Below are 25,688 nucleotides of genomic sequence, written 5' to 3'. Positions count from 1 at the left end.
TGGCTGTTGTGGTGAGGGCTTTGAGTGTTCACGGTCACGGCAGGTCTCAAGCAGACAGTGCAGTGCTGTTAGCTGCAGCCACCGCGCTGCGCATCAGATCCTGAGCCCCTGTCCCGCCTGTGACTGGAAGTTGGCCCCTCTGACTGTCCGCTCCCCGTCCCCCACCCCCGCTCCTGGCAGCCACCGTTCTACTCTGCACTTCTGGCTTCAGCCTTTTTATAAAATAAAAAAAAGTTTTGATTGTTGTTCAGCTACGGTTGTCCCTATTTCCCCCTCCATTACTCTCCCCTGCCCTACTCACCCCCCCCCAACATTCAATTCTCCCCTGACCTTGTCTTTGTCCATGGGTCCTTTTTACATGTTCCTTGATGACCCTTCCCCTTCTTTGCCCCGTTAGCCCTCTCCCCCCTCCCCTCTGGCTACTGTCCGTTTGTTCTTTATTTGCATGTCTCTGGTTCTATTTTGCTCACTTAAGGAGCTCCTGCCCTTTGCAACAGCATGGATGGAACTGGAGAGCATTATGCTAAGTGAAATAAGCCAGGTGGTGACAGATGAATACCATATGATCTCACCTATAACTGGAACATAATCAACAAAACAAACAAGCGAGCAAAATAGAACCAGACACTGAAATTAAGAACAAACTGAGTTTAGCCTGTTAAGTTTCTAAACACAAGTGAAATCATACAGTATTTTTCTTTCTGACTTATTCCCCTTATTCTTTCGGTGGCTGAATAACAGTCTGCGTGTGCATGCACTGCCTCTTTGCCCACCGCCCACAGGCGGGAGTCCGGGTGGTTTATATGCCTTGGCGGTTGTCGGTAACCTGCGGTGGGTGTGGAGGTGCGGGTGTGTCTTCAGGATAGTGATTTCGTTTCCTCTGGATACGTATCCAGAGGTGAGGTTCCTGGATTGTGTGGCAATCCTGGTTTCAATTTGTTGAGAAACTTCCATACTGTTTTCCGTAGTGGTTGTGCCAATTTGCATTCTCGCCGACGGTACAAGAGTTCCCCTTTCCCCACCCCCCACTGGCATTTGTCTCCTTTTGGGTGATGGCCACTCTAATGGGTGGAAGGTGACATCTCACCGTGGTTTGGATTTGCATTCCCTGATGACCCGTGGTGATGTTGAGCACGTTTTCATGCACTATTGGTCGTTGTATGTCTTCTTCAGAAAAACATTTGTTCCGGTCCTCTGCCCATTTCCTACTTGGGTTATTTGTTTTGCTATTGAGTTGTATGAATTCCTTATATACTTTGAATATTAACCCCTCATCAGATGTCAGATGTATGGTTTGCAAGTGTTTTCTCTCATTCAGTAGGTTGCCTTTTCATTTTGTTTTTTTCTCTTGCTCCATAGAACCTTTTTAGCTGGATATAGTCCCACTTGTTTATTTTCACTTTTGTTGCTTGTGCTTTGGTGTGATATCCAAAAAAAGTCATTGCCAAGACCAATGTCAAAGAGCTGTTCCCCTGGGTTTTATTCCAGGAGTTCTATGGCTTCAAGTTTTACACTCCCATTCTTAATCAATTTTAAATTGATTTTTGTAAGTGGTCTAAGATAGGGGTTTAATTTCATTCTTTTGCATGTGTATATTGAGTTTTCCCAACACCGTTTATTAAAGAGACTGTCCTTTCTCCATTGAGTATTCTTAGCTCTCTTTTCAAAAAGTAGTTGACTGTATATGTGTGGGTTTATTTCTGGGCTTTCAATTCTGTTTCATTGATCTATATTTCTGTTTTAATGGCAATACCATACTGTTTTGATTTCTATAGCTTCATAACATTATTTAAAATCAGCGTGTGATGCCTCTATCTTTGTTCTTTTCAAGACTATCTCAGCAGTTCAGGGTCTTACGTGGATCCATACAAATTTTAGGAATTTTTTTTAAAGATTTTTACTTATTTATCTTTAGAGGGGAAGGGAAGGAGAGAAGGAGAGAAATGTCAATGTATGGTTGCCCCTTGTGCGTCCCCTGCTGGGAACTGGCCTGCAACCCAGGCATGTGCCCTGACTGGGAATCGAACCACGATCGTGTGGTTCGCAGGCCCGCACTCAATTCACTGAGCTACACCAGCCAGGGTGAATTTTTTTCCTACTTCTGTGAAAAATGCCTGTGGAATTTCAATAGAGATTGCATTGAATCTATAGATGGATTGGGGTAGTATGGACATTTTAACAATATTAGTTTTTCTGATCCCTGAACATGAGATATCTTTCTATTTATTTGTGTCTTCAATTTCTTTCATCAATGTCTTATAGTTTTCAATATATAGATACTTTAATTTCTTACCTAAATTTATTCCCAAGTATTTTATTGTTTTTGGTGTTATTGTAAGTGGGTTTTTTAAAATTTCTTTTTCAGATAGTTCTTTGTTAGTGTATAAAAACACAACTGATTTTTGTGTATTGATTTATATCCTGAAACTTCACTGAATTCATTTATTAGTTTTAACGGCGTTTATGGAATCTTAAGGGTTTTCTAAATATGATAGCAAGTCATCTGCATATAGAGATGATTTTACTTCTTCCTTTCTGAGTTGGATGTTTTTTCCTTCTTATTCTTGCTCTGGCTAGGACCCCTGGCACTGTGTTGATTAGGAGTGGGAAGGGCGGACAACGCAGTTTTGTGCTCCTGATCCTAGAAGGTCTTCTGCCGTGGAGTGCGATGTAGCTGCGGCCTTGTCACAGATGGCCTTCGGGACGTTGACATGTGTTCCTTCTGCACCCAGCTTTTTGGGAGTTTTTATTACAAAAGGATGTCGAATTTTGTTAGATGCTTTTTCTGCATTTATTGAGATGAACATGTGGTTTTTACCTTTCATTTTTACTAACGTGATATATCCATTTATTGTTGTGTGTATGTCACACTACCCGGCATCCCGAGGGTGAATCCTGCTTCACAGTGACGTGTGCTCCTCTCACTGTGCTATTGGGTTCTGTTTGCTAGGGCTTTGTTGAGAACTTTTCGTCAGTATTCATCAGGAATAGTGGCCTGTAATTTTCTTTTCTTATTGTACCCTTCGCTGGCTTTGGTGTCAGTATAATGCTGGTCTCCTACAATGAGTGTGGGAGTGTTCCCTTCAATTTTTTCTGAAGAACTCGAGAAGGATTGAAGTTAATTCTTTAAATTTTATTAGAATTTATCTGTGAAGCATCTGGTCTTGGGCTTTTCTTTGTTGGACGAGGGGCTTAATTACTGACTCGGTCTCCTTACCCATTATTTGTCTGTCCAGATTTCCTGTTTCTTCCATGATTTAGTCTCGGGAGGGTGTATGTTTCTAGGAATTTATCCATTTCTTCTAGGTGGTTAGGGAAAGTTTATATTGGTGTAAGGAAATATTTACCAGCCAAGGTCCCAGGTGCCCGCTGAGGGCCAGTCTTGCCCACAGGCCTTTCTGCGGATAACGCTCTGCCGTGCCGGCGCCTCTCTGCACACCCGTTTAATCCCCTCACCGTGGTCAGGATCAGAGAAACTGAACAGCAAACAATGGGGAGCAGCCGTCCAGACCCCGGCGTTGAGACGGAGTCCACGCAGAGCTAGGCCGCCCTGCCCTGCTGCCTCCTCTTCCGTTTCCCCTTCCTGTTCCCCTTTTTGTCCAGGGCGGAGCCTCCTTCTCCTCATCCATCCCCGGTAACAACAAACCTCCTCACTGACTTTGTCCAGTAAACGGCTTTGCTGGAGGCTCAACTGTCTGGACCGACCCTTGGTCTTTCCTTTCCTAAACCAAAGGATGAGGGAAACAGTCCCTCTGATGTCTGAGGGTTCAGGTTCTAGGAAGCCAAGACCCCAAAACACTCAGTTTCCTTAAAAGAAAAGTGTTAATCCCATAAGCATCTCCGTCAAATATTTAGGGTGAACCTATTTCTGGTACTTAGCTAAGTGTGATAATAGGCTGAACAAAATTTACTAAGTACGGATTTGTTATGTTCCGGGCTCAATACTAAGCCCTGCAGGTGGAAAGAGAAATAGGCCTGTGCTCAGCAAGCTCAGAGTTCAGTAAAAGCAGAGGAGGTAGACAGGAAGACAGATCATTGCAGGGCCTTTACATCTGTGTAGCACGTCACAGGTCCCCGGGGCGCTCTGATCTGATCCTCACACCCACGCCGTCCGGAGGGCAGAGTGGGCATCACCTCCTGCATCTTCTAGATGAAGAAACCGAAGTCTCCTAGAGAGGAAGGGACACCCAAGACCACAGTGCCAGTGTGGGGTGGGGATAATGCTTTGCTGGAAGCCCAGCCTCTCCATGACCAGCAGGGGGCGTCTCAGAGGCCTCTGTCTTCTGTCTTCTGCCTCCCGTCTTCTGCCTCCCGTTCTCTTTTGCAGTTTTCATGATTGTTTCTGACTCCCTCTTAGGTATATATCCTTGCCCACAGAGCTATGACAGTTGGGACTACTCCAAACTGGATCCAGAGAGATTCTGGAGAGAAGAATTGATGTCGCATAGAAAAAGACTGATAAAAGGTAAGGTACCTCTCACAGACTGGGCAGAAGTGCCCAGGCCGCGCCCAGCCACCATGTAGCTGGGGCAGGGAAAGGCCTTAGTACTGAAATCCTCAAGCCAGGTTCTGTCTCATGTATATCCCCAAACTAGTCGCCAGATGACTGAAACGTTCATTTGTTAACCATAGTTAGAGTCAGCACAGCATCATTGTTGGGGTGTGGAGGCAATATTTTACATTATTACAGTGGGTGCTAGTTACTGTGTGTCTGCATGCCGGGCACCATGCTGAGCTCTTCACCCTTTTTATCTAATCTTCACAATGAGCTGAACTACACACCGAATCCACAGCGGAGGGAATAGGGTTCAGAGAAGCAACTCCCCCAGGGCCAGCTTTCTTACTGCTCTCAGCAGCTGCGTAAAGAGCACCGCGTGCCAGGCACCACACTGCGTCAACACTGGCGTCCCACTGGAGGCGAGCGTGGACCCCACCAGCAGTCTAGTGAGAAATGCAAGCCACACAGTGGTACTGCAGGGAACCGGGCGCTGTGGCAGGGATTTTGGGTGCTGAGCGGCCTGGGAAGGGGTGCCCAGTCCAGCTGCTCAACGGGTGCTTCTGGTTTGCCTGGGGCCAGTTCTCTTGCTGTTGCGTCCAGGGAGGGGCCGTCTCAAAGCCCAGAGCCTGCAGTGTCATACCAGGACAGGGAGGGAACGGGCAAACAACTCTGTCTCTCCCCTAGGAAGAGCGCGGTCCTTCCTCACTTCTAAGACACCCTCTTCACAGAAGCCTGCCCAGAGCAAGAAAGTCCCCGGTCTTCAGGTGAGGAGGGAGGTGCGAACCCAGACCCCTTGGAGCCCCCGTAAGCTTCTGTGGCTTCTGGTCAGCTCCGCATCTGCACTCCCTACCCCGTCATCTTGCACCCTGAATTTTCCCCAGTGCCAGAGCACGGGTACAGTCAAGGTCAATGACAGTGCTGACCCTAGTCCCTCCAGCCTGTGCCCATACCCACCAAAACGAGATCTCAAAGCCCATTCCCCGTTCATGTCTCCAGGCATGCCCCTGTTGAGTCTCACCCCAGCTCAAACACAGGCTCTCCTGCTACTTGGCCCCACTGCAGATGAGCTCTCGGCGTACAGAATCTGAGCTGCAGGGTGACCACGTGGGTAGAATGGTCCCATGTCCCCTGTGCCGTGGTGGGGAGGGACCCGAGCAGTGTGATTGTAGCCACCATCTCAGCGATGGTCGCCTAGCCTCATACACCCGAGGGGTGGTCGCTGGTCATAACACGAGGCTGGATGGAAAAGTACTTTGGGGAGTCCACCCCGTGCAGATTTTCTTTGCATATATCCTCGCTGGTCCTTTCCAACGTTCCTGTGAGGTCGGTGATGATTATCTGTATCTGGCACAGGAAGAAATACTCAGAGGTGAAGCACTCGCCCCAGGCCACACAGCTGACTTCAGCAGACATTGGGACGCGGTCAGTCTGAGCTCTGAGCTCCTGCATCTTCGTGCTGCCAGATGCGCGTTTATTCTCTGCTGTAGAGCTGAGAGGCCTGTTGAGGATGAGCGTGATGCCTCATTGAGCCCTGGGAGTGTTTTCCCTCTGGCGAGTCCCAGGAACCACTTCCACACCATACACATCAGTAGCTGTCAGACAACCAGCTGCATGGTGTATGGGAAGTCCGTTCAGCCTTCTTCCTCCTATTCAAATACATTTATATGAAAGCCAAGCCATGCTTGTTGAGACTGGTGGACTGCCTCTGTGCCACTCGGTGGGCCATCTGTTTAGCATCACTAAACTCCTACTTGTCCTTGAAGGCAGAACAAACGTGTCTTCTCTGCTTGGAATCCCTCCAGCTCTCCCCCAGACAGAATCAAGCATCCCCCACTCCACCGCCTTAGGACACTCTGCTCGTGCTGCTTCTGGCCTTCTGTTAGTTGTGCCACAGTGTCTGCTGTCCCCTTCCTCTGCAGAAGGAGCCCCTCTGATGTTTATCCGGGCACGTACCTGGCCAGATAAGAGATTCCATTTCCTAGCCTCCCCCCACATCTGTGTGGAGCCGTGTGACCAAGATCCAGCTAATGAGATATTAGTGGATGTGCACGTGACAGTTTCTGGGAGTCTTAAGAAAAGAGCTCATATGACTCCTTTGTCTCTCTGCCATTTTCTCCATTCTGCTGCCTGGAAGGTGAATGTGATGACTGGTGCTCTAGCTGCCATTTTGGACCCTAAGAACAAGGGTTCTGTCTTAGCAAAGGTCGGACCAGGATCTGGAAGAAGTCAGAGGCTCTAAGGACTTATCCCAGCAGATTCCAGTGTGGGAAGGAAATTTCTATGTAGTTCGAGCCACTGTTATTTTGAGTCCCTGTCACTCACCTACAAACCTAATCCTAATTCATACTGCCTCTCTAATAAATACGTGGTACTTTCTACACCATAGCAAAGTTGTCTATTCACTGTGATCTCCCCGCTAGACGGGGAGCTCCTCTGGAAAGGGCCTAGGTTTCAGGGTCTTCCCAGTGCCAGACACCTAAGTGGTGGCTCAACGGCATGTCTATGGAAGGAGGCGTGGCGATTGCGTGAGCAGTGGCTGCGGTGCTCATGGCACATGTTTGCTGACTTCATAAGAACCTGTGCGGGAACCCAGGCCAGCGAGATGTGTGATGACGTCCCCAAGATCAGCAGCCACTGCGCAGAGGGCTGGGACCCGAGCCGCCACTGGCCGCAGCCCATGCGTTCTCTCCCTCAGCCACTTCTCTCCACCGCGCTGCTGGATGGAGGGCCGAGTTGCCCAGCTGTGCCTGAAAGCTGTCCCTCTACAAGGACGATCAGAAATAACTGGGAAATGGCAGGTGTATTTGTTTGTATCCCTCTCACTGCCCCTTGGACTGAGTTTGTTCTGTTTTTTCCTCTCCCCTGGAGTCTACTAGTGCGATTTCAAGCAGTGAGAAAGACTCTGTATCCAAGAAGACTTCAGAGGACACCTCCCAAATACAGAATACCATGAAAGGTACATTAATTGCCTAAAAGAGAAATGTAAGCTTTGGACTGAGTTATCTCCAAATTCTTCATTTCTCGGGTTTGTTTCAACATAGTCAGTCACCCTAGTTTACACCCAGTTTCAAGCCTGGGCCTTGGCACCAAGTCACGTTTTGTGTGGGGACGTACTTGTCTTTTCAGTTTGGCAAGCTCTAATTAAGTCCTACTTCCCTAACGGGGAGTGCAGGGCAGCGCTAACATCTATAGGGAAGCAAGGCTGTCAGGGGGAGGGAGAAAATAAATCCGAAACTGGATTACTGCTCCTCTCCCCATCAGAAGCCAGCATTTACTGAGGCAGGAACTGATTTGTGCCTAGCTGTTGATCTATAGAGGTGACTGAGTGACTTCCCAGGGTGGCCAACGCCCTTGGAAAAGTTTGCTATTCACAGTTCTGCTGGAAACAAGAGTCCTGGCTTGCCCTACAAGGCTGCGGGGTCGAATGGGGTGAAATTATGTGACTTTACCTGAGCTACTTCCTGCGGAATCTCCCAGTGGTCTCAGCGCACCCAGGCCTTTCCGCACTGGTAGGAAGCTGAGGTCTGGCAGGTACTCGTTCATGCGACAGCCACCAGCTCCAGTGGTCCTTTTCTGCTGACATTGCGTTGACAGAGCATTCTGGCCAGACTCGACTCTTGAGGAGAGCTACACAGCAAGTCTTGAGGATATCAGAAGCAAGACTATATGAGACTATGCGTCCTAAGAAGGTGGGCATATGATTGGAAATTTATTTACATATTTTTAAAGATTTTATCGACTTATTTTTAGAGAGAGGGGAAGGGAGGGAGAGAAGGAGAGAAACATCAGTGTGTAGTTGCCTCTCAAGTGGGGACCTGGCCCACAACCCAAGCATATGCCCTGACTAGGAATCGAACCTGCAGCCTTTTGGTTCTCAGGCCAGCACTCAATCCACAGAGCCACACCAGCTAGGGCTAGGAGTATAATAGTCAAGATGATTTAAAAGGGGGGGGGGGGATATGGCTATAAAAGTCAGCACTGTGGAGATGCCAGCGTAAGAACTGGGGTATTTCTGTGCAGACTCAGGTGGTGGTCAGGGGATCAAAGTTCTTGGCTGAGGGAAGCACAAGTTGAGCAAACACTGTCTGAATTTCTCCAGGGATGACTTGCTTGGACCCCGGGAGCCTGGGTGTAGTAGCGCGGGAACACTGAGTCTGTTTCCTGCTCTCTAGAGTAGAGACAGTCATTCGTAGGCCGCAGCACGAGGAAGTGTGTCTGAGGCAGCGATTGTAATGGCCGTGTGATGGACGCAGGGTTCAAGTCCCGCGCCAGACCTGTGCGTGCGGTGTATGTCGTTTGACTGCCACAGTCCTCCAAGGTCACCGCGCCTAGTGTTCTCGGTTTATCCGCAAGGAATAATACACGCTGCTCAGAGCAGGTGACTCGTTTGTCCAAGTTCACAAAGCAAGTGAGTGACAAAGCCGAGACTGCAGATCTGCCCGGCTCTGGGCCTGAGCCCTTAACTGCTGAGCCTTGTCACCCGCACAGCCCGCAGACCACAGGACTCCCTGGACGATGCGTGTTCTCCTCTCCTCCTCATCCCCAAATGTTCCCCACAACCCTCGGCACTTGGTAGTTTGTGTCAGTGGCCCCGACACTCTCACCACTCTCGTGTGGCGGGAGAGGCCCTTAGGACCCTGAACGGGCAAGAGGTTGTGGGCTTTCCCAAGACGCCAGCTGGCAAAGGAGCCACAGGCCAGGTAAGGCAAGTGTTGTAGCAGTTTTCCTGAACCTCCTTCACTTCTCCATGTTTATTACCACTGCCCATTGTCTGCCAGCTTCTAGCACGAAACTCTTGAGGAGCAGCAGGGCACAGCGGAAAGACACAGTCACGGACTCACATCTCCGTGCTGCGGCTCATCGGCTGTGCTCCCTGAATGGGTCGTTTAACGTCCTCGACCAGCTTCTCTGAAACCGGGAAAGTGAAGCCGGGCAGTGTTGCTGTGGCCCCGCTTTTCTTTTTGGTTTGACGCCCCCGCCCCGAGTGCAGCAGAGGGCAGGTAACCCCCCAATCCCCTGAGTCCTGGGCTGTCAGGGAGGAAATTGGCAACTAACCACCAGAAGATAATTCTCTGATAGAGTCAGTGGGTCTGCTTAGGTTTCTCTAGACTTTGAAAATCTTTGTTTTTCTAAATAAGTTCACTAAGGCCAAATGGCTGCTCTCTGGCATCCTCGTTTCATAAAGGAAAAGTCATCATCATAAAAAGGTAAAGAAGACAATCTCGGGACAAGAGAGAGAGTCCTTAAAGTGAATGAATTGACTCTGTGTCAGGTGTGTTATGATGTGTTTTTCCTTGTTTCCCCCCTTTCAGTGGCAGCCGGTGACCACCGACGGGCCCTGTTTGGAGGAGGGTTTTGGGGATCATTAGACTCAATGTCTTCTAGGTTCCCTGCTGACCCCACGCTGCTGTGGTTCCAGCAGGATCTTGCTGCTTTTGCCCCCTCAGAGATGTCTGGCCACGCTGTAGACACTTCTGGTTGTCACAGTGGGGGTGGGAGGGGGTGGAGTGGTGCTGTCTGTCATCTAGCAGGTGGATGCCAGGGGTCACCCAGTATGCGACCATGCGCAGAGTAGGGTCCCACAGTGAAGTATTATCTGCCCCCCAGTGTTAAGTGCTGAGGTTGAGGGACCCTGATGCAGACAGAAGAAATCTCGGGAGGCCGTTAAAATGGGGAGGGTCAGAGAATAGCATGGTTAGGTGCTATCGCAGCCATTACTCAGAGATGGAACTTCCGTTTGGTTATACTATAGCTACTTTTTCAAAATACAGTGTATCAGGGTTTTTAAAATATTTTTTAAGTTCCAATTGATGCTAAAATCTATTGGTTTTTATTTTATTTTATTTATTTACCTTTAGAGGGGAAGGGTTAGGGAGAGAAATATCAATGCGTGGTTGCCTCTCATGTGTCCCCTGCTGGGAACTGGCCCGCAACCCAGGCATGTGCCCTGACTGGGAATCAAATCGCGATCGTGTGGTTCACAGGCCCGCGCTCAATCCACTGAGCTACACCAGCCAGGGCTCTCACCTGTTTTTTTTACCCAATTATTTTATATAGTTATATTTATTTCATATATGTAATATCTGCTCAATTTTGCATCTTGTTTTAATCTGTTATATCTGAAACAATATTTTAATGCCAACTCTTTGTAAACATTGGAATAGTGGCGTACTATACCTTTGGTTAGGGATATTAATAATTTCATGACTGTTACTTTGATACTTTGTTATAGTAAAAGTGTCTGCAATAAACATCTTTGTGCCTAAACCGTTTTTATTTTGTCCACCTTTCTTAGGAGAGTGTCCCAAAACCAGAGGTACCGGGTCAAGGGACATGAGTGCCTGTACACTTGCTAAAGCATGCGGTGAAATGACAGGATTCCTTTTTCCCCTCTCTCTTCTGCTCAGTCTCACCCTGCCTGCAAAAACCCTGAGCTGACTTCAAGCCTCTTCAATGTTTACGGGAAGAGCCCTCTGATCGTGTACTTCCTCCTGAACTACGTCACTCTGCGGCGCAGCGGCCAAGACGTGTTGATAACCCGGAAGGAGAAAACCAAGACCATCCCATATCCTTTCCTGCACAGGCAGGGCGCAGGTTACTCGGGGCCCCTGCTTCCTCTGCCCGGAAGCAAGGGTTGGAGAGAGGGTAAGGGTGAGGCATGCAGCCCTTAATACAGCGCCTGGCACAGAGCAGGTGCCTCTCGGGCCGAGGTTGACAGAGCCTCAGGGTCAGAATCTTGCTCATTTAGATCCACATCTGCCTCAGGAACTGGCTGTGTGGGACCTAGGCAAGTTGAATGACCCTGTGTGCAAAGTTTCTTCCCATAAACCAGAACGAAAGCATTAACTAGATGTCCTCCCATACCTTGCAACCCAGTAATGCCTCCCAGGTGCTCAGGGACCCTGGAGTACGTATTGAGAAGGAATTTTGATGTCTAGGTGTGTGTCTTTTCTCACACCCTTTTCACACACACCCCTCCCCCAGACACACCAGCACAGTCCTGGCCCAACTGGCATTTACCCTGAAGATCTGGTAAGAAGCTCAGACCTTAAGAAAGCAGGTGTGACATGTTGGTGGCCTGAGTTTACCACAGTTTACCACAGAGGGTCTGCCATGGCCTAACAGGGACTCAGGAACCCACTCAACTGCTTACCAGCTGAGTGATCTCGGATGAGTTCTAGCTTCTCTCCGAGCCTCACTGTCTCATCTGTAAACTGGGGATGGCTGCCCCTTCCTCATAGGACTGTGTCTCAAAGTGCAAGCACAACAGAGGTCAAGGCTTCCTGTGGTGCCTGGCGGGCAACAGGTGCCCGAATGGTCCGAGGACCTGTAGCTCCCCATCAGGAGGAGCTTTCATAGTGAGCCGGGTAGGACTTATAGCTGCTGCCTTTCAGCACTTCATATCCACAAACCTACTGACATGTCTGCAGGCAGAGAATAACAACCCACAATTCTTGGCACTTTATTGTTATAAAATGCTTTTTCTTATATCACCTATTGGTCTGTCAGGATTGCGCAGTGTAGTGGAAGAAGCCTGGGCCGGGATACGCGGCCCCGGATCTGAGTCCCCCCTGTAACCCATGGTCTTCAGATCTCAGGTGCACAACAGCCCTGAGCTCTGTATCTGTGTTGTCGTCTCTTTCCTAAAATAAGGGTAGTTAAACCAAGCCAGCAGTGTCGTGACCAGGATTAAGTGGCATACGGCTAGTACTAAGTAAATAGTAACTCTCACTATTATTATTTTTTTAAGATTTTATTTATTTATCTTAGAGGGGAAGGGAAGGAGTGAGGGAGAGAAATATCAATGTATGGTTGCCTCTCGTGCGTCCCCTGCCGGGACCTGGCCTGCAACCCAGGCATGTGCCCTGACTGGGAATCAAACCATGATACTCTGGTTCCCAGGCCCGCGCTCAATCCACTGAGCTACACCAGGGCTATTATTATTATTATTACCATCGTCTAAGGTAGGTGTTATTACCCCTACTTTATAAATGAGGAACTGGAGACACAAAAGATGACTTACATCCTGTCTGAGCTCCCACAACAAGTGACGAGTGTAGCTGAGATTCTGACCCGTCCGGGAGGGTGGAGGGGGCGACGGGAGGCAGAGGAAATCTTTGGACAAACAAACATGAGCCAGGCAATGACGCCTTGGACCTGAAAGGAAAGAAGAAGTTGCTTCCTGTTCACCACTAAGATGACAGAGTGAGACTTTTAGATGGCAGTCTTAAAAAAGCGTCAGCCCTTCCGTCAGTGGGAAGAGAGAAGGGCTTTATTCAGAGCTAGGGAGCGGCCTGGTCGCACAGAGGATGGCCTCCTTCCAAAGCGGGCCAAGGTCAAAGAGCAGAGTCGCTTCCTGCTCAGGCTCCCATTACCCCATCCACAGACAGGTTCCCCACTCTGCCGCCTCACCTCCCCTCCTCCCCATACTCCAGATGCACCCCGAGTCAGTACCGGCCAGCAGGGTGGGTTCTCCTTGACCGTGAAAGCTACTGAGTCCAGCCTGACCTATGCTGACATTATCAGCATGACCCTGTGCAACATGAAGAGGCGAAAGGATACCCTGCGGCAGCTGAACCTCCTCCACTGGAGCGAGTGGACTTACTTTGACGAGTACCTGAAGGAGCAGCAGGACACCTTCCTCAGGTATCTAGGGCCCCGGGGAGTGGCAGGTTCCAGCGCTGGTCTTCTGTAGCACATCAGAGGAATTGTCATTGCGGGGCTGGCCCTGCAGCATCTTAAGCACGTTGAGCTTTCTTACGCTCAGAATGTGAACTCTACAATAACAGAAACCAGATTCTTTTATTTGAACGTGGACTGGGTTTTAGATGATGTTAAGGAATTCCTTTTATTGCTGTGTTGCCTTTGAAAGGAGGGTATAATAGTTTTGTAGTTATTTTTAAGGGGTCATCTTAAAGACATACATAATGAAGTGTTTATGGGTAAAATGACATGGTGTCTACGATTTGCTTTAAAATAACACATTTGGGGTGGGGACAGCGGGGCAAAGGGAGCAATAGATGAGTCAAGATGGACCTTTTGTTGGTAACTGTTGAAGAATACTGCTGTTGAAGTGGTGTTCGTTATACTACTTTCTTTTATATGTAAACTTTATATATTTTCAAATTTTAAATGTTTTAAACGGTAGGCATAACAAACTGAAGGCGACAACTGTCCATGTAGAACATTACCTGTAGATGGGCCAGGGCCCTTTTGGGACATCAGTCATGTTTAGTTCCCCCGTGGAGCACATCCGTGAGAGGGCTCGCACCGGAGCAGGACGGACGGCAGCGCCAGACACAGCTGCCTCGTTCTGTGTGTCAGGTCCCTCCGTCTGCGTGGGGAGGCCTGCACACCACCTGCACCACGCTGGGGACACGCCCAGTGGTGCTCATGGAGTGGGCGTGGGAGTGAAAGGAGATGCCTAGCTCAGCGCCTGGCTTGACCTGGCAGTGACAGAACCTGGGGTTGTGGGGAGGATGGTGTCAACGCGGGTTGGTGACCATGGGGTCTCCCTCCGGCGGAGGAAGAGCCAGTTTGTACCTGCAGGTGGAGCCGCACCCTCATCCCACTCCTCCCACTCACGTAGTTACTGCTATTCTGTCTACTTTGAACACTCGTGACCTACTTCTTCAAGTAAATGTGCACTCCCACTTCGGAAGTCAGCTGATGCATTCATTACCCAAGTCTGCCTCCCTGTTCGGTGCACCCCAAGCTTACCGAAACACAGCCAACATTTTGGAGCCCTCGCTGTGTGCCAGCTCCTGACCTGCAGTAACCCCGCCCCCCCCCCAGCCCCAGGCGCTGTTACCGAGGTGATGAGTACACTGGCATGGAGAGGTCACACAGTTTGCCCAAGGTCACAGAGCAGGCAGTGGAGCCCGAACTTGAATTCAGCTTGCCCTCAAAGCTCACGCTTCAGCCTTCTCTCAGACTGTGGAGTTCCTCACCCCTCTTCCTAATTTGGATGTGTGCTCCTTGAGTTCAGGGACACCCCCCCCAGCCCCCACACTCCTATCTGTCCCGAGAGCTGCCAGGACCCCCGGCACACAGCAGTGGCCGAGTTGCTGCTGTGTGGTCCGCTCTCGGCTCAGTTTCTCTGCACAGACGCAGTGAGTGACCGTAAACGTTGGCCTCTCTCTCTGCAGACAGAGATGAGCGAGGAGAGCTTGTACTGGCTCTCCAGTCTTTTCCTCCATGTCTGTGATTTTCCACAGGGAAGTGAAGAACGTAGACCAAAGAGAAGCAGAGAAGAAAAAGGCAAACCGCATGTTCATCCACCCTTCGGTCCTCAATGAGGGGAGGAAGAAGAAATCTAGAGGAAGCATTCAGAGGGAGATTGCATTCCTTTCAAGGTTGGTTTGAAAAAATACCAGAGGAAAAGTAGAAATGTGTGAACAATGGAAGAATTCTTAGCGTATGGAAAAGAAAACCTGAAAGTTCATTCACTTTTATGTGTGACTCACTCCATTCTATTTTATTTTTTATTATTAGTGATAGTAGAAAGAGGCACCAATGATTCTGTACTCCCCCTGTGCCAAGCATTTGCCCTTGATAAACTGTGTTGGTCAGAGCTCTTCGGCTGCAAGGCCAGGAAAGCAGCTCAAAGGAGCTTGAGCGGAGGGTCAGGCCAGTGGCTTCGGTAACCAGGCAGCCTGCAGGCGAGCGCCCCGTCGGCCCCAAGGGCTCAGCAATATCTCCAGGCGCTCTCCGCCCACCCCCCCCCCGCCCCCATCACCCTTTTTCCGCCCGCTGGCTTATTTTTGCAGCTGCCCCTCTTCCCAGAGAAAGAAAGAAGGCCAGAGATAAGCCTGTGTTTTTATAGTGTGACCTAAAGGAAGGGTTACAGTCCTTTCTGTCTCCAGGCACCAAACCGCATCAACATCTCTGGTTGGGCCATGGCCCGCCCACCTGGTCTGGATCAGTGCTGTGTGCAGAGCCAGGCCTGAGAGCAGGGCACACAGTCAGTGCTGTGGGGTAGAATGGGTGACGTGTCATCAAACAAAGACATCGTGACCACTGTATTTTATTTGCATCTCATCAAACCGTATTAAACAACCTTACTCCCATTTTACTAAATAGAGAACGAAGGCACAGACATGCCAAGTAAACATTGACTAAAGACCTTCTATGCCAGGCACTTAGGATACAAAGAAAGAAATAAGTTAAAAGTCCCCGCAGTGTGGAAGGAGGAAAAAGATACGTAAATAGGTAACGTGCTACAAGTTGCATGGGTCCTAAGACAACACTTCAAAAGGGGACACAGCAGGGAGTGGTCAGTGCTGCTGCTTTGCTGGGGTGGCGAGGAGTGAATGGGCCGCCACTGTAGCCAGCTCCTAGAGCTGAGTTACCAGCCTGCCCCTGTGTCTGGCTGGTCAGGGAGCGAAGGAGAGCTGAGGAGGGAACGCAGGGGCCTCAGGGAGTCTCACAGGCCGCACCTGAAGTCTGCTGTCCTGTGACTCTGAGGCGGCCATCCAGGAGTCTTCTGTACAGAAATTTCCATCTTCGGCTCTGGAACTTACCTCCATTCTTCTAAATAACATGCTTACATTGTGTTTCTTGATTTTTTTCCTTCTGTGACATAATCTGTTGATCATTTCTTCCAGATTGTTAAGAGCTGTCAAAAACTCAGCTGCATTGTTTTCCGTATTCTCAAACGTATCATATATATTCTATGTGTATTCTATTAGACAGTGCGGCCGTTACAGGGGCAGATGCGTTTTGTTGCTTGTTCTTGTCTCTCCACTGCAAGCAGAGGCAGACTTCAAAGGCTAAGAAAAAGTTGTGGTGGAAGATCCTAAAAGTGGGGAGACATGCTGTTAATTTCTCCTGCTTCTTTCTTTTCTTTGTTTTAATTTTGGAGTTCTTCTCAGGCCCTCGCCCTCCACCAGTCTAGACTGGCGTGCGCTGTGTCTGCCCCCAGCTACTGTCTGGGAGCCTCCCCACCGTCATCCTCGGACTGCCCTTCGTCAGCTCCACTCGGTCGGAGCCTCTCGTTTCCCGTGTCACGTGTCTTTTTCTTTCTTACTTTACTTCCTCATTTTGTTGGAACATATCTTCTAGTGGTTCTTCAAGAAAAGGTACATGGGAAGGTTTTCCTAGTCATTACACATTCAAAATGACTTTGCTCTTGATGAATATTTGACAGATGTTTTGTGGGGAATAAAAATCTAAATTAAAAGTCCATTTGCTACAGAATTTGGAAAAAAATTTTTCCTACCTTTTAGTTTTTTTTGAAAAGCATGATACCGCTCTGATTCCCATGGCCTTGAATGTTCTACATCCTACTTTTTTCTGTGGAAGGTTTTAGTGTATTGCCTTTATCCCACAGTCATGACCTGGGGGTCAGTCTTTTTCTTACGGTTTCACTGGGATTGGGAACCCTCGTACTGGAGGCTTCTGACAACTCTTATTATTTAATTATTGCTCTCTCTTTATTTCCCACTCTGCTTTTCTGGATTGTACTTGGTTATTGGAGCTTCCTAGACTGGTTTTCTAATTTTCTTATCTTTATTCTTCTGTTGGCATCTATATGAATTTCTGTCTGCATTTTATCTTCCAATGCTAGTTTTAATTTTAAAAATTCTATTTCATTATGAATTTCGTAGAGTCTGGTCTTATGTTTTGGCTGTTCCTTTTTCATAGCATTTTCTTCTTTTTCATAGATGTGATATTTTAATTTATAACTGAGGGCACTAAATTTTTTTTTAGATTTACTTATTTATTTCTAGAGGGGAAAGAGGGAGAGGGAGGGAGGGAGGGAGAGAAATTGTCAATGTGCAGGAGAAACACTGACAGCTGCTTCTCCCAAGCTCCCAAATGGGGACCTGGCCAGCAGTCCAGATACGTGCTCTGACCAGGAACTGAACCAGCAACCCTGAGACTCACAGGTTGGCACTCAGGCCACTGAGCCACACCAGCCAGGGTGTTAATCTTTTTTTTTTTAAGTTTCTTCTGACTCCCATATTATTTCTATGGGTATCTTTCTTGGGCATTTTGGGGGGGGGTTGTTTGTTTATTTGCCTGTTTTGAACTCTCGCTTTCATCTTTGAGTTTTTCCTTAAATTATAGATGATCCCGGGCTGTCTTTATACATAAGAGTAAAGCTCTAAAAAACTGACAGTGGAAGTAAGAATCAGAGGCTTTTCAGTGCCTGGGCTTGCTCTCTTTTCGGCAATAGGAAAGAAGCCAGCGTTCTCACCAAAAGACCCTCAGGAATCAGCATCTATGTGGTTTTCTCAGCAGCAGCTCATTCTGTAGGAGAAGAAGAATCCTCCAGTCGTTTGCCTATGGGGTGTATGCCTGGCTACAGGCATTCTGGAAATAGAGGAAAGAAATGGGGGGAGGCATCCTGCATTTAGTAGACAGACTTCCACTTAACTTTATTTTCTACTAGTCTAGTATCCTCAAGCCTGAAGTCAGTTTATTTCAATTTCTCTGGAAAACAAAAGCAAAATAAAATCTTCCTAGCCCTTGCATTCCTCCCCCAAGGACCCTCACAGTCCATCACGTTGGCTGCCGGAGTTCCAGCTCACGGTCTGTTTTCCAGACCAGCCACTCTAACAAGGGAAAGAAAGAAAAGGGCCAACCCCATTCCCTCTGTCTCTGTCTCTCTGTCTGTCTGTCTTTCTACAAATCCATCAGTCAATTAATCAATCACTAAAGAGAAAAAAGCAGTGATGAGGGGGAATATCCTGGATTCTGACCTTAATGGGAAAGCTTCAGACTTCTCACCATTAAGTTTGACATTAGCTGTCTTTTGTTGGTAGGTATTCTTTATCAAAATGAGGTAGTTCCCCCTATTTTTAGTTGCTGAGTTTTTATCATGAATTGTTGGATTTTTAAAAAAAGATTGTATTCATTTATTTTTAGACAGAGTGGAAGAAGGGAGGGAGAAAGGGAGAGAGAAATATCAATGCATGGCCACCTCTCACATGCCCCCCCATGGGGGACCCGGCCCACAACCCAGGCATGTGCCTGATCAGGAATCGAACCAGCGACACTCTGGTTTCCAGGCCAGCACTCAATTCCACCCTGAGTTAAAATATTAAAATTTTTTAAAGATTTTATTTATTGTTTTAGAGAAAGGGAAGGGGAAGGAGAAAGAGAGGGAGAGAAACATCAACGTGTGGTTGCCTCTCCACTTTAGTTGTTTGTGATTGCCAGCGCTATTGACTGGTTTGTAAACCTTTTTTTTCCACACCCATCAAGATGCCAGTGAAAACTTTGAAGAAATCACCCTGCATTTTTTGAGCTGATTGCTGTTGATATCTTTTTTGTTGCCCCACAGAAAGGAAAAGGCAGAGAAAGAGAGACAAAAGTTGAACTACCCTCCCATCCCACTTTCGAGCCCCAGTGAACTCTCTTCCCTGGAACTAGAAAGCTCCAGTGGCGTGTCCGATGTTTCCAGTTTCAGGTAGGTTGAACAACTGGAGAAAAAGAAAACTGCGGCCAAAGACTGAAAAATAAAAATAACGATTCCCAGGATAGAGGAGAGAGTTCATTATATTAATACTTCTTCCTAGGCTGAGTGAAAAACAGAAGCAGGGAGTTTTTTGCGTGGGTGACATTTATTTATGCATTTACTGTTTTACCTATTATTTTATTTAAAATGTTATAACTAACAATATTAAATTATAACATTATAATAATGGTTCTCATTTATTAACTGGTGACTCTGTGCCAAGCATTAAGCTAAACACTTTAGGAACATGACCTCATTGTAACCTTTATTTATTATTTTTTAAAGATTTTATTTATTTATTCTAGAAAGAGAAGGAGAAAGAGAGGGAGAGAAATATCAATGTGTGGTTTCCTCTCATGCACCTCCCACTGGGGACCTGGCCCACAACCCAGGCATGTGCTCTGTCTGGGAATCAAACTGGTGACCCTTTGGTTCGCAGGCCTGTGTTCAATCCACTGAGCCACACCAGCCAGGGCTCATTCTAGTCTTTGTAACAGCCATGTGAGGTGGAGATTATCTAGTGCGTTTTATAGAGCAGCAAGCCCAGGTGTGGAGAGGTTTCAGAAGTTCCTTGCTATAGACACTGGGTAAATAGTGGTAGCTAAGACACAGTTCCTATTTTCAGAGGGCTTACAATCTGGTAGAGAGAAGGCAGGCGTATCAACCAGTAAATGCGGTCAGTTCCAAAGGTGCTATTTGACAGAGGGTACAAAGGATGCAGAAGCCTGGAGCCATGCAGAAATCCTTTTTAAAAAATATGTTTATTGGTTTTTAGAAAGAGAGGAAAGTGAGGGAGAGAGAGAGAAACATCAATGTGAGAGAAAAACATCGATTGGTTTCCTCCCGTATGTACCATAATAGAATCAAACCAGCAACCTTAGGTGTGTGCCCTGACCAGGAATTTAACCTGCAGCCTTTTGGTGTATGGGATGACACTCCAGCCAACTGAGCCACACCAGCTTTCCAGAAGCGGTGTGTCTTGACCTGAGTCGGGTGTTTGCCAAGCAGAAGGCAGGGAATGAGAGCAGAAGCTGGCCTTCTCGGTGGGTGGAGCAGTGGAGGCCAAGGCTCCGAGGCAGGAGGTCAAGCAAGAGTGTGAGGGGCTTCCGGGAGAGGCGAGGTGGAGAAGGTCCCTGGACAGGTCATGAAGGGGTGTGCATGAAGCACTATTTCTAAGTCATGGAGAGCCACTGAAAGATACTCTACAGGGAAGCCGTGTGGTCATATTTGGATTTTAAAAGTCCCGATGGCAGATGGAAGTCTTCACAAAGGGAGTGTGGATGTATTTGGGGGGAATTTGCAAAAGTGTCCCGTGAATATTTACCTTTACATGGAACCCTGGCGGTGCCTCTAGGTCAGTGGTCTCCAAGCTTTCTTGATCTTGATCTCATCTCTCTCTCAGTAAAAAAGTATTTAGGAGCATCCAGCCCCTAACAATATATTAATTATTTAGAAATTGCATCTATATTTCTATACTAGTGTAACATGTATACTATAAAACATACAGACAATAGGAATTAAAAAGGAGAAGAGAATCATGTATAAACAAACTCCAACACCTTCTCCTTTATAACGGCCCATGGGGGACCCCCGTCGTGGCAGGGATGACTGCTCTGGAGGGGCCCCAGGTTCAAATTCATCAGGTAAAGGAGTCACTGTCTCCTTTACATAGTTTCCCTTACAGGAAAAGATGGAGCAGTAGGCGGAGCTTTAGCTGTGAAAGGATCTGGGGTTTTCGATCTTCTCTCTGCCCCCTATATGACTTCAGGCCAAGTTCCCAAAGTTCTCTTGCCTGGTTTCCCTGCCATGAAACATGTGGATGGTTGTCGTGTATGAAAGAGCCAACCCACGGAAAGAGCCTGGCACAGAAACTGCCAATAATTAATAGTCTCATTTTTTTCCTAAAACTTCTTACGTTCCTTAGTCCAGGAAGCCTTTGAGCATGCCTGAGAGCACTGGCCAGCCCAGCCCAGAGGGACTCCCGGGTTCTCCGGGCCCTGGGCCAGCTTACCAATTAGGACTGTGTCCACATCCTGCTCACTCATCGCTGGGAACTGAAACGGTGAAGCTTGAGAAAAGACACCAGTTCTTACCCGCAGGAAAGCACCTCCAAGCTCCCAGAGTTTCTTCCACGTTTAGACAGGGAACAGCCTGGGCCCACAGATGTCCTCCTAGACACCTCCCTCAGAAGTCAGCGAGGGTGGTGAGCCCAGACGTCTAGAGCAGGCTTGTTCTTCCCGCTGCAAACACTGGGAGAGGAGTTGAGAAGTGGTCTTCCCCCATGCTAGGCGCAGTCCATCGGTCATCCCGTTCAAGTCCCAGCACAGTCTTCTGAGGACTTGTGTTTCGTTCTGTTTCTCAAAGGGGGCAACGGAGGCACTCTGGAGTCTAGGCACAGACTCCACCTCGAGGATCTCTTTAAAAAATCCATATCTCATCATGCTGTTCTTTCACTCAAAACCCACAGTTTCTCCTCTTCCCCTAAGGATCCTAGGGGTAAAATCCAAACTCTTAGACAGGAGTGAGGCATTGTGAGGTGGCCCCTGTTCACCTCTCCTCCCTCCTCTCTCTCCACCCCCGGCCTGTCAAACCACTCTGAGCCCCTGCAGCTGCCCTAAGAGGCCAGGCTCCTCCTGCCTCCAGGCCTTGCTGGGCACAAGCACCTACTCTGCAGAAATGCTACTACCCCTCCCACCTTGGCCATCCTTCCACAGCCTGCTCCTGCTGCTGCTTCAGAGTCAGGGCAGAGGATGTCTCTTCCTCCAGGAAGCTTTCCCTGATACACACATTGAAGGTCAAGATCAAATGCTTCTCTAAGCTCTTAGACTTTTGCTAACACGAAAACCTCCTGGGCTCAAAGCAGTGCAAGAAACTACTACAGTGGAACGTTCTGGATGGGAAGATTTAGAGCAGACCATTTTGGAGAAAGCAGTTGTTTCACCGGGTCACTGCTCTGGGGCGGAGGAAGAGGCAGGCTTCAAGCGCAGATGGGCTAAAGGGTGGAGGAACAGATGCTGACGCACTCGGGGCTTTTCCTGAGCTCGTGGCCTCATTCTCCCATCTGTCGGCACAAGACAGGCAGAAGTCACAGTGGAAGCCCATAAAAATGCTATCATTTAAAATTCTGGTGCCCAGGAAAGGATTGTTGAGTAGTACAAAATACGAATTTTTTGTACATCGGCAAAGTTTCATGTCTTAAAGTATCCCATACTTTGTTAAGAAATCGCAAGTAATCTTTTTCCTAACTGTAACTTTTACTTATTCATTAGTTTTTCTCACCTGTGCAGGGGCAGGCAGCGGGGGTCCCACAGCTGGGCTTACTCAGTGCTCGTTTGGCCGGGGCCTCGCTCCGCGCCAAGCACGAGCTGTGGATTGTCTGTCACGGCATTCCTGTGAGGTAACCGGGTGTTTTGTCCTCATTTCACAGTGGAGGCAGCGGATGCTCGGAGCGGCTTAGTGGCGACTGTTCCCCAGGCTCTCTCATTTGGTAAGCAGTTTTAGACCCCAGGGCCCGAGCTGCGGCCTAACTGTTCTTAAGATAAGGCTTAAGAGGTAAGCTTCCTATGAAGAAAGTCTTACCAGTTTTTTGGGCGGCGATGGAATCTTCCAGGTTAGGAGTAGCTTATGCATACTATTCTTTGTAACATCCATTTTACAGTGGAAGGGGAGACCAGTCCAGTGCATCTTAACAAGTGCTCGTTGCTCTTTCCTCTCCATTAATATCTGTTTTCCTTTTTATGTCTAAATATCATGCTGCTCTGCTCCTTGATGTTTTTTAAAGGAAGAAGGTTTTTATTCCAATGCAGAGTGATCTAGGACAATGGGGGGCCCCCATCTCAATGCTCATCTCCTCCACAAAACCCAGCTGTCCTCAGCAAGACCCAGACAAAAGGCAGCACCCAGAATGCCTGTTCCACTTGAAAGTACTGACCTTTGGAGTCCGGGGCAACTTCTCAGCCGTCACCCAGGCAGCTTAGCTTGTTTTCAGCTGTTGTCGCACTTCAGGCCCCCTCCCTGGAGGCTGCATGTGGAGCCAGTGCTGCCGTTGGCCATGAGGCTTCTGGGCCACAAGGTCCCATGCTCCCGGGCTGGTGAGCACATGAATGCTCCACCAGGTCAGCAGGAGAGAAGGACTCCCCCCGCCCGGAGGCGAAGGGAGCACGTGATGGGGCAGCACACCGTCCAGTCTGAGTGCAGGTTCCGAGCAGTGGCCACGATCAAGAGCTGCTCCTTGATTTTTCATTGTTAGACTTGATCTATCAAGGTCTCACTAGGAAGGGTGAGGGCCAGGCACTCTCTCACATGCACACGCTTCCCATGCCCCGTGCTCCCAGTGTGTTTCTGTCATGACTGTGATCGGATCATTAATCAGCATTGTTAGGCCATCAGTGCCGTCACCATGCGCCATGTAGCGCACTGTGGTTATTATTTTTTTTTTTTTGCAAAACTGTTTGATATCCCTGGAACTAAGTCTCTCTCTCTTTTTAAATCAGCCCATGTTCTCATTTTTTTCTTATGTACTTGTTATAATTTAGCTCCAGATTCTCCCTTGGCTCTGCAAACCTCCCCCCAGTACATTCAGACCCTTCACGTACCCAGAGGTGGTTGATTTCTAGGCCCTTTCTATAATTTGGGGGATTCCTTTCTTCATCACACTGGTTTTTAAGTCTGTTTCTGTTTGGTTTTTTATGATCCATCCATAGAGAGGTCAGTAAGAAGTGGCAGAAAAATGAAATGTTCTTGCTTAGCCTCTCACCTTCCAGCTCACCTGGAGGAATCCTTGTCCAAGAATTGGGAGAACGTTAGGAACGAAGCCCACGCTTGTTGGGTTGAATCTAAAACAGGAACAGCAGGCAAACGAGAAGCTGATACGGCAGCTCATCTGGTCACTCCCAGTCTGTGGGGCAAAGAATATCACGGCGCACTCCTACCACGGGCCGGAGCTGGGGTGTAAACTGAAGTTAATTCACATCGTTCATCCATGCAGTTACTTAGTAATTTTTTCATTCACTTGTTTATTAGTAACACCACGGAATATATAATATTGTGTAACAATAATCACAGGAGACATAATTTATTGAGCACTTAACTATGTACCAAGTGCTCTGTTAAGTCCTTTTTATTTATTTTTTTAAAATCCTCATCCAAGCACCTTTTTTCATTGCTTTTAGAGAGCGAGAAAGCAGGGGAGAGAAAGAGACGTCGATGTGAGGGAGAAACATCAGTTGGTTGCCTCCAGTACAGACTCCGACTGAGGATAGAACTTGAGACCTTTCAGTGCACGAGTGGAGGATACTCCAACCAGCCGAGCCATACCACCAGGGCGACATCCTTTTTAGACATCATCTCCCTTAACTCCCCCAAGGTGGCGCTATTACCTCCATTTCTTCCACCAGGGCTTAGAGAGGTTGAACAATATTCATTCCGTGTCTGTTGTGTGTCCTGCCTGCACTAGTTCTGTGGTTACAGGGATGAATAAAGACCCAGTCCCTGACCTTACAGGGCTCACAGCCACAAGACAGGGTAGGATGTATAAACCAAGAATGCATTAATACTTTGCTACAGATCTGTGTGGAATCCAAGAAAAGCCCAGTGGAGAGAGACTTCACTGAGGCTCAGAGGTACAGGGGCCAGTGTGCAGAAGGACGTGCAGCTGGGCTGAGAGGCTCAGCCAGTGTCCTTTTGGCCTCATGGCCCAAGGAGTGACCTGTTCTGGGTGAGAACAGCCTGCTTGGCACAGCCAAAAGGAGGAAACCATGCCGGTGGCTGTGTGCCTGAACCAAGAAGCAAGTGAGTGCATTCTTGGGACCTACGATGTCTCCCAGGGATACGGCTCTTCTCCTGGACCTGAGTGTCCCTCTCGGTGACCACCCCTGGAGATGCTACCCAGGTAAAGAGGTGCAGGACGGGTGGTAGAAGAGGAGCCCAAGCTTTGGCCCCAGAAAATTCAGGTCTTGGAGTCCCTGCCCTGCTTCATAACGGATGTTGACTTCAGGCCCAGAAGCGCTGAACTTGAATACAGAGAAGAAGGCCTGCCTGCCTGCCAGGGTAGTGTTTTCGTGAAGATTAAGTGATAGACTTTATGCCAGGTTCCTGGCACAGCGTATTTCACTTGGTAGTTGCTACCAACTATTATTATTTTTGTTGTTGTTATCATTGCTATTGAAAAGCATGCTCTTCTTCAGTGCTGGCTCCATGGCTTAGCTGGTTAAAGCACCTGTCTAGTGAAGAGCACGTTCTTCTGAAAGCAGCACGTGCTGAGCACCTGCCATGCGTGAGGTTCTGTACGGCTTAGGTAACCAGAGCAGTCTGTCCCTCCCCTTTGTTACCTAAGCCACAATCAACTCTTTTTTTTTTTTTTTTTTTTTTTTTTTTGCGAGTACATTCACTAAAGCTGGGACAGTGAAACCAGGAAGGGCTTAGGACAGAAGAAGCAACAGGAGAGCCCAGGTGGGGCTGCTCAGCTCACTGAGAGGTCAGAGAAAAGGGGGCCTTGGAGGCTGGGTCATGGGATTGGCCCAGGTGGAGCTGCTGCTGCCCATGGCTCCCCTGGTTGCAAGTCTCAAGGGGACCCTTAGAGTTTAGGAGATGCTGCCTTTCGGGGAGGAAGAGGAAAAAGGGAAAGGTCCGGACACGCTCCCCGAGGGAGAGTGCCTGCAGTCAACTCTTTGCAGTTTTCTCCTGAGGAGCCATGCTCGCTCTCCTGTTTATGGGCCTTTTGCCTAC

General features: G+C 48.3%; 1 protein-coding gene across 2 annotated transcripts in view; it reads left to right on the top strand.

The window, feature by feature from the left end:
• The window catches only part of FAM227A (family with sequence similarity 227 member A), a 39,019-nt gene extending 13,564 nt beyond the window's left edge, over window positions 1–25,455 (top strand). The window contains exons 8-17 of one of the 2 annotated variants that reach the window (XM_037068027.1): window positions 4,358–4,465; window positions 5,183–5,262; window positions 7,367–7,454; window positions 8,093–8,187; window positions 10,906–11,063; window positions 12,992–13,144; window positions 14,716–14,853; window positions 18,789–18,914; window positions 22,390–22,449; window positions 24,134–25,455. In XM_037068027.1, the coding sequence (XP_036923922.1) occupies window positions 4,358–4,465; window positions 5,183–5,262; window positions 7,367–7,454; window positions 8,093–8,187; window positions 10,906–11,063; window positions 12,992–13,144; window positions 14,716–14,853; window positions 18,789–18,914; window positions 22,390–22,449; window position 24,134 (1,007 nt within the window). In that variant the 3' untranslated portion in view covers window positions 24,135–25,455. Of the gene's footprint in view, window positions 1–4,357; window positions 4,466–5,182; window positions 5,263–7,366; window positions 7,455–8,092; window positions 8,188–10,905; window positions 11,064–12,991; window positions 13,145–14,715; window positions 14,854–18,788; window positions 18,915–22,389; window positions 22,640–24,133 lie in introns of those variants that run through there. The other variant, XM_037068029.1, reaches the window with a different exon arrangement.
• Window positions 25,456–25,688: the final 233 nt, after the last annotated feature.

The sequence above is a fragment of the Sturnira hondurensis genome, unplaced genomic scaffold, assembly GCF_014824575.4.
Source record: "Sturnira hondurensis isolate 20B ecotype Veracruz unplaced genomic scaffold, ASM1482457v3 Scaffold0017436, whole genome shotgun sequence".
NCBI lineage: Eukaryota > Metazoa > Chordata > Mammalia > Chiroptera > Phyllostomidae > Sturnira > Sturnira hondurensis.
Note: the sequence above shows the minus strand (reverse complement) of the source record. Positions and strands in the feature narration are given on the sequence as shown.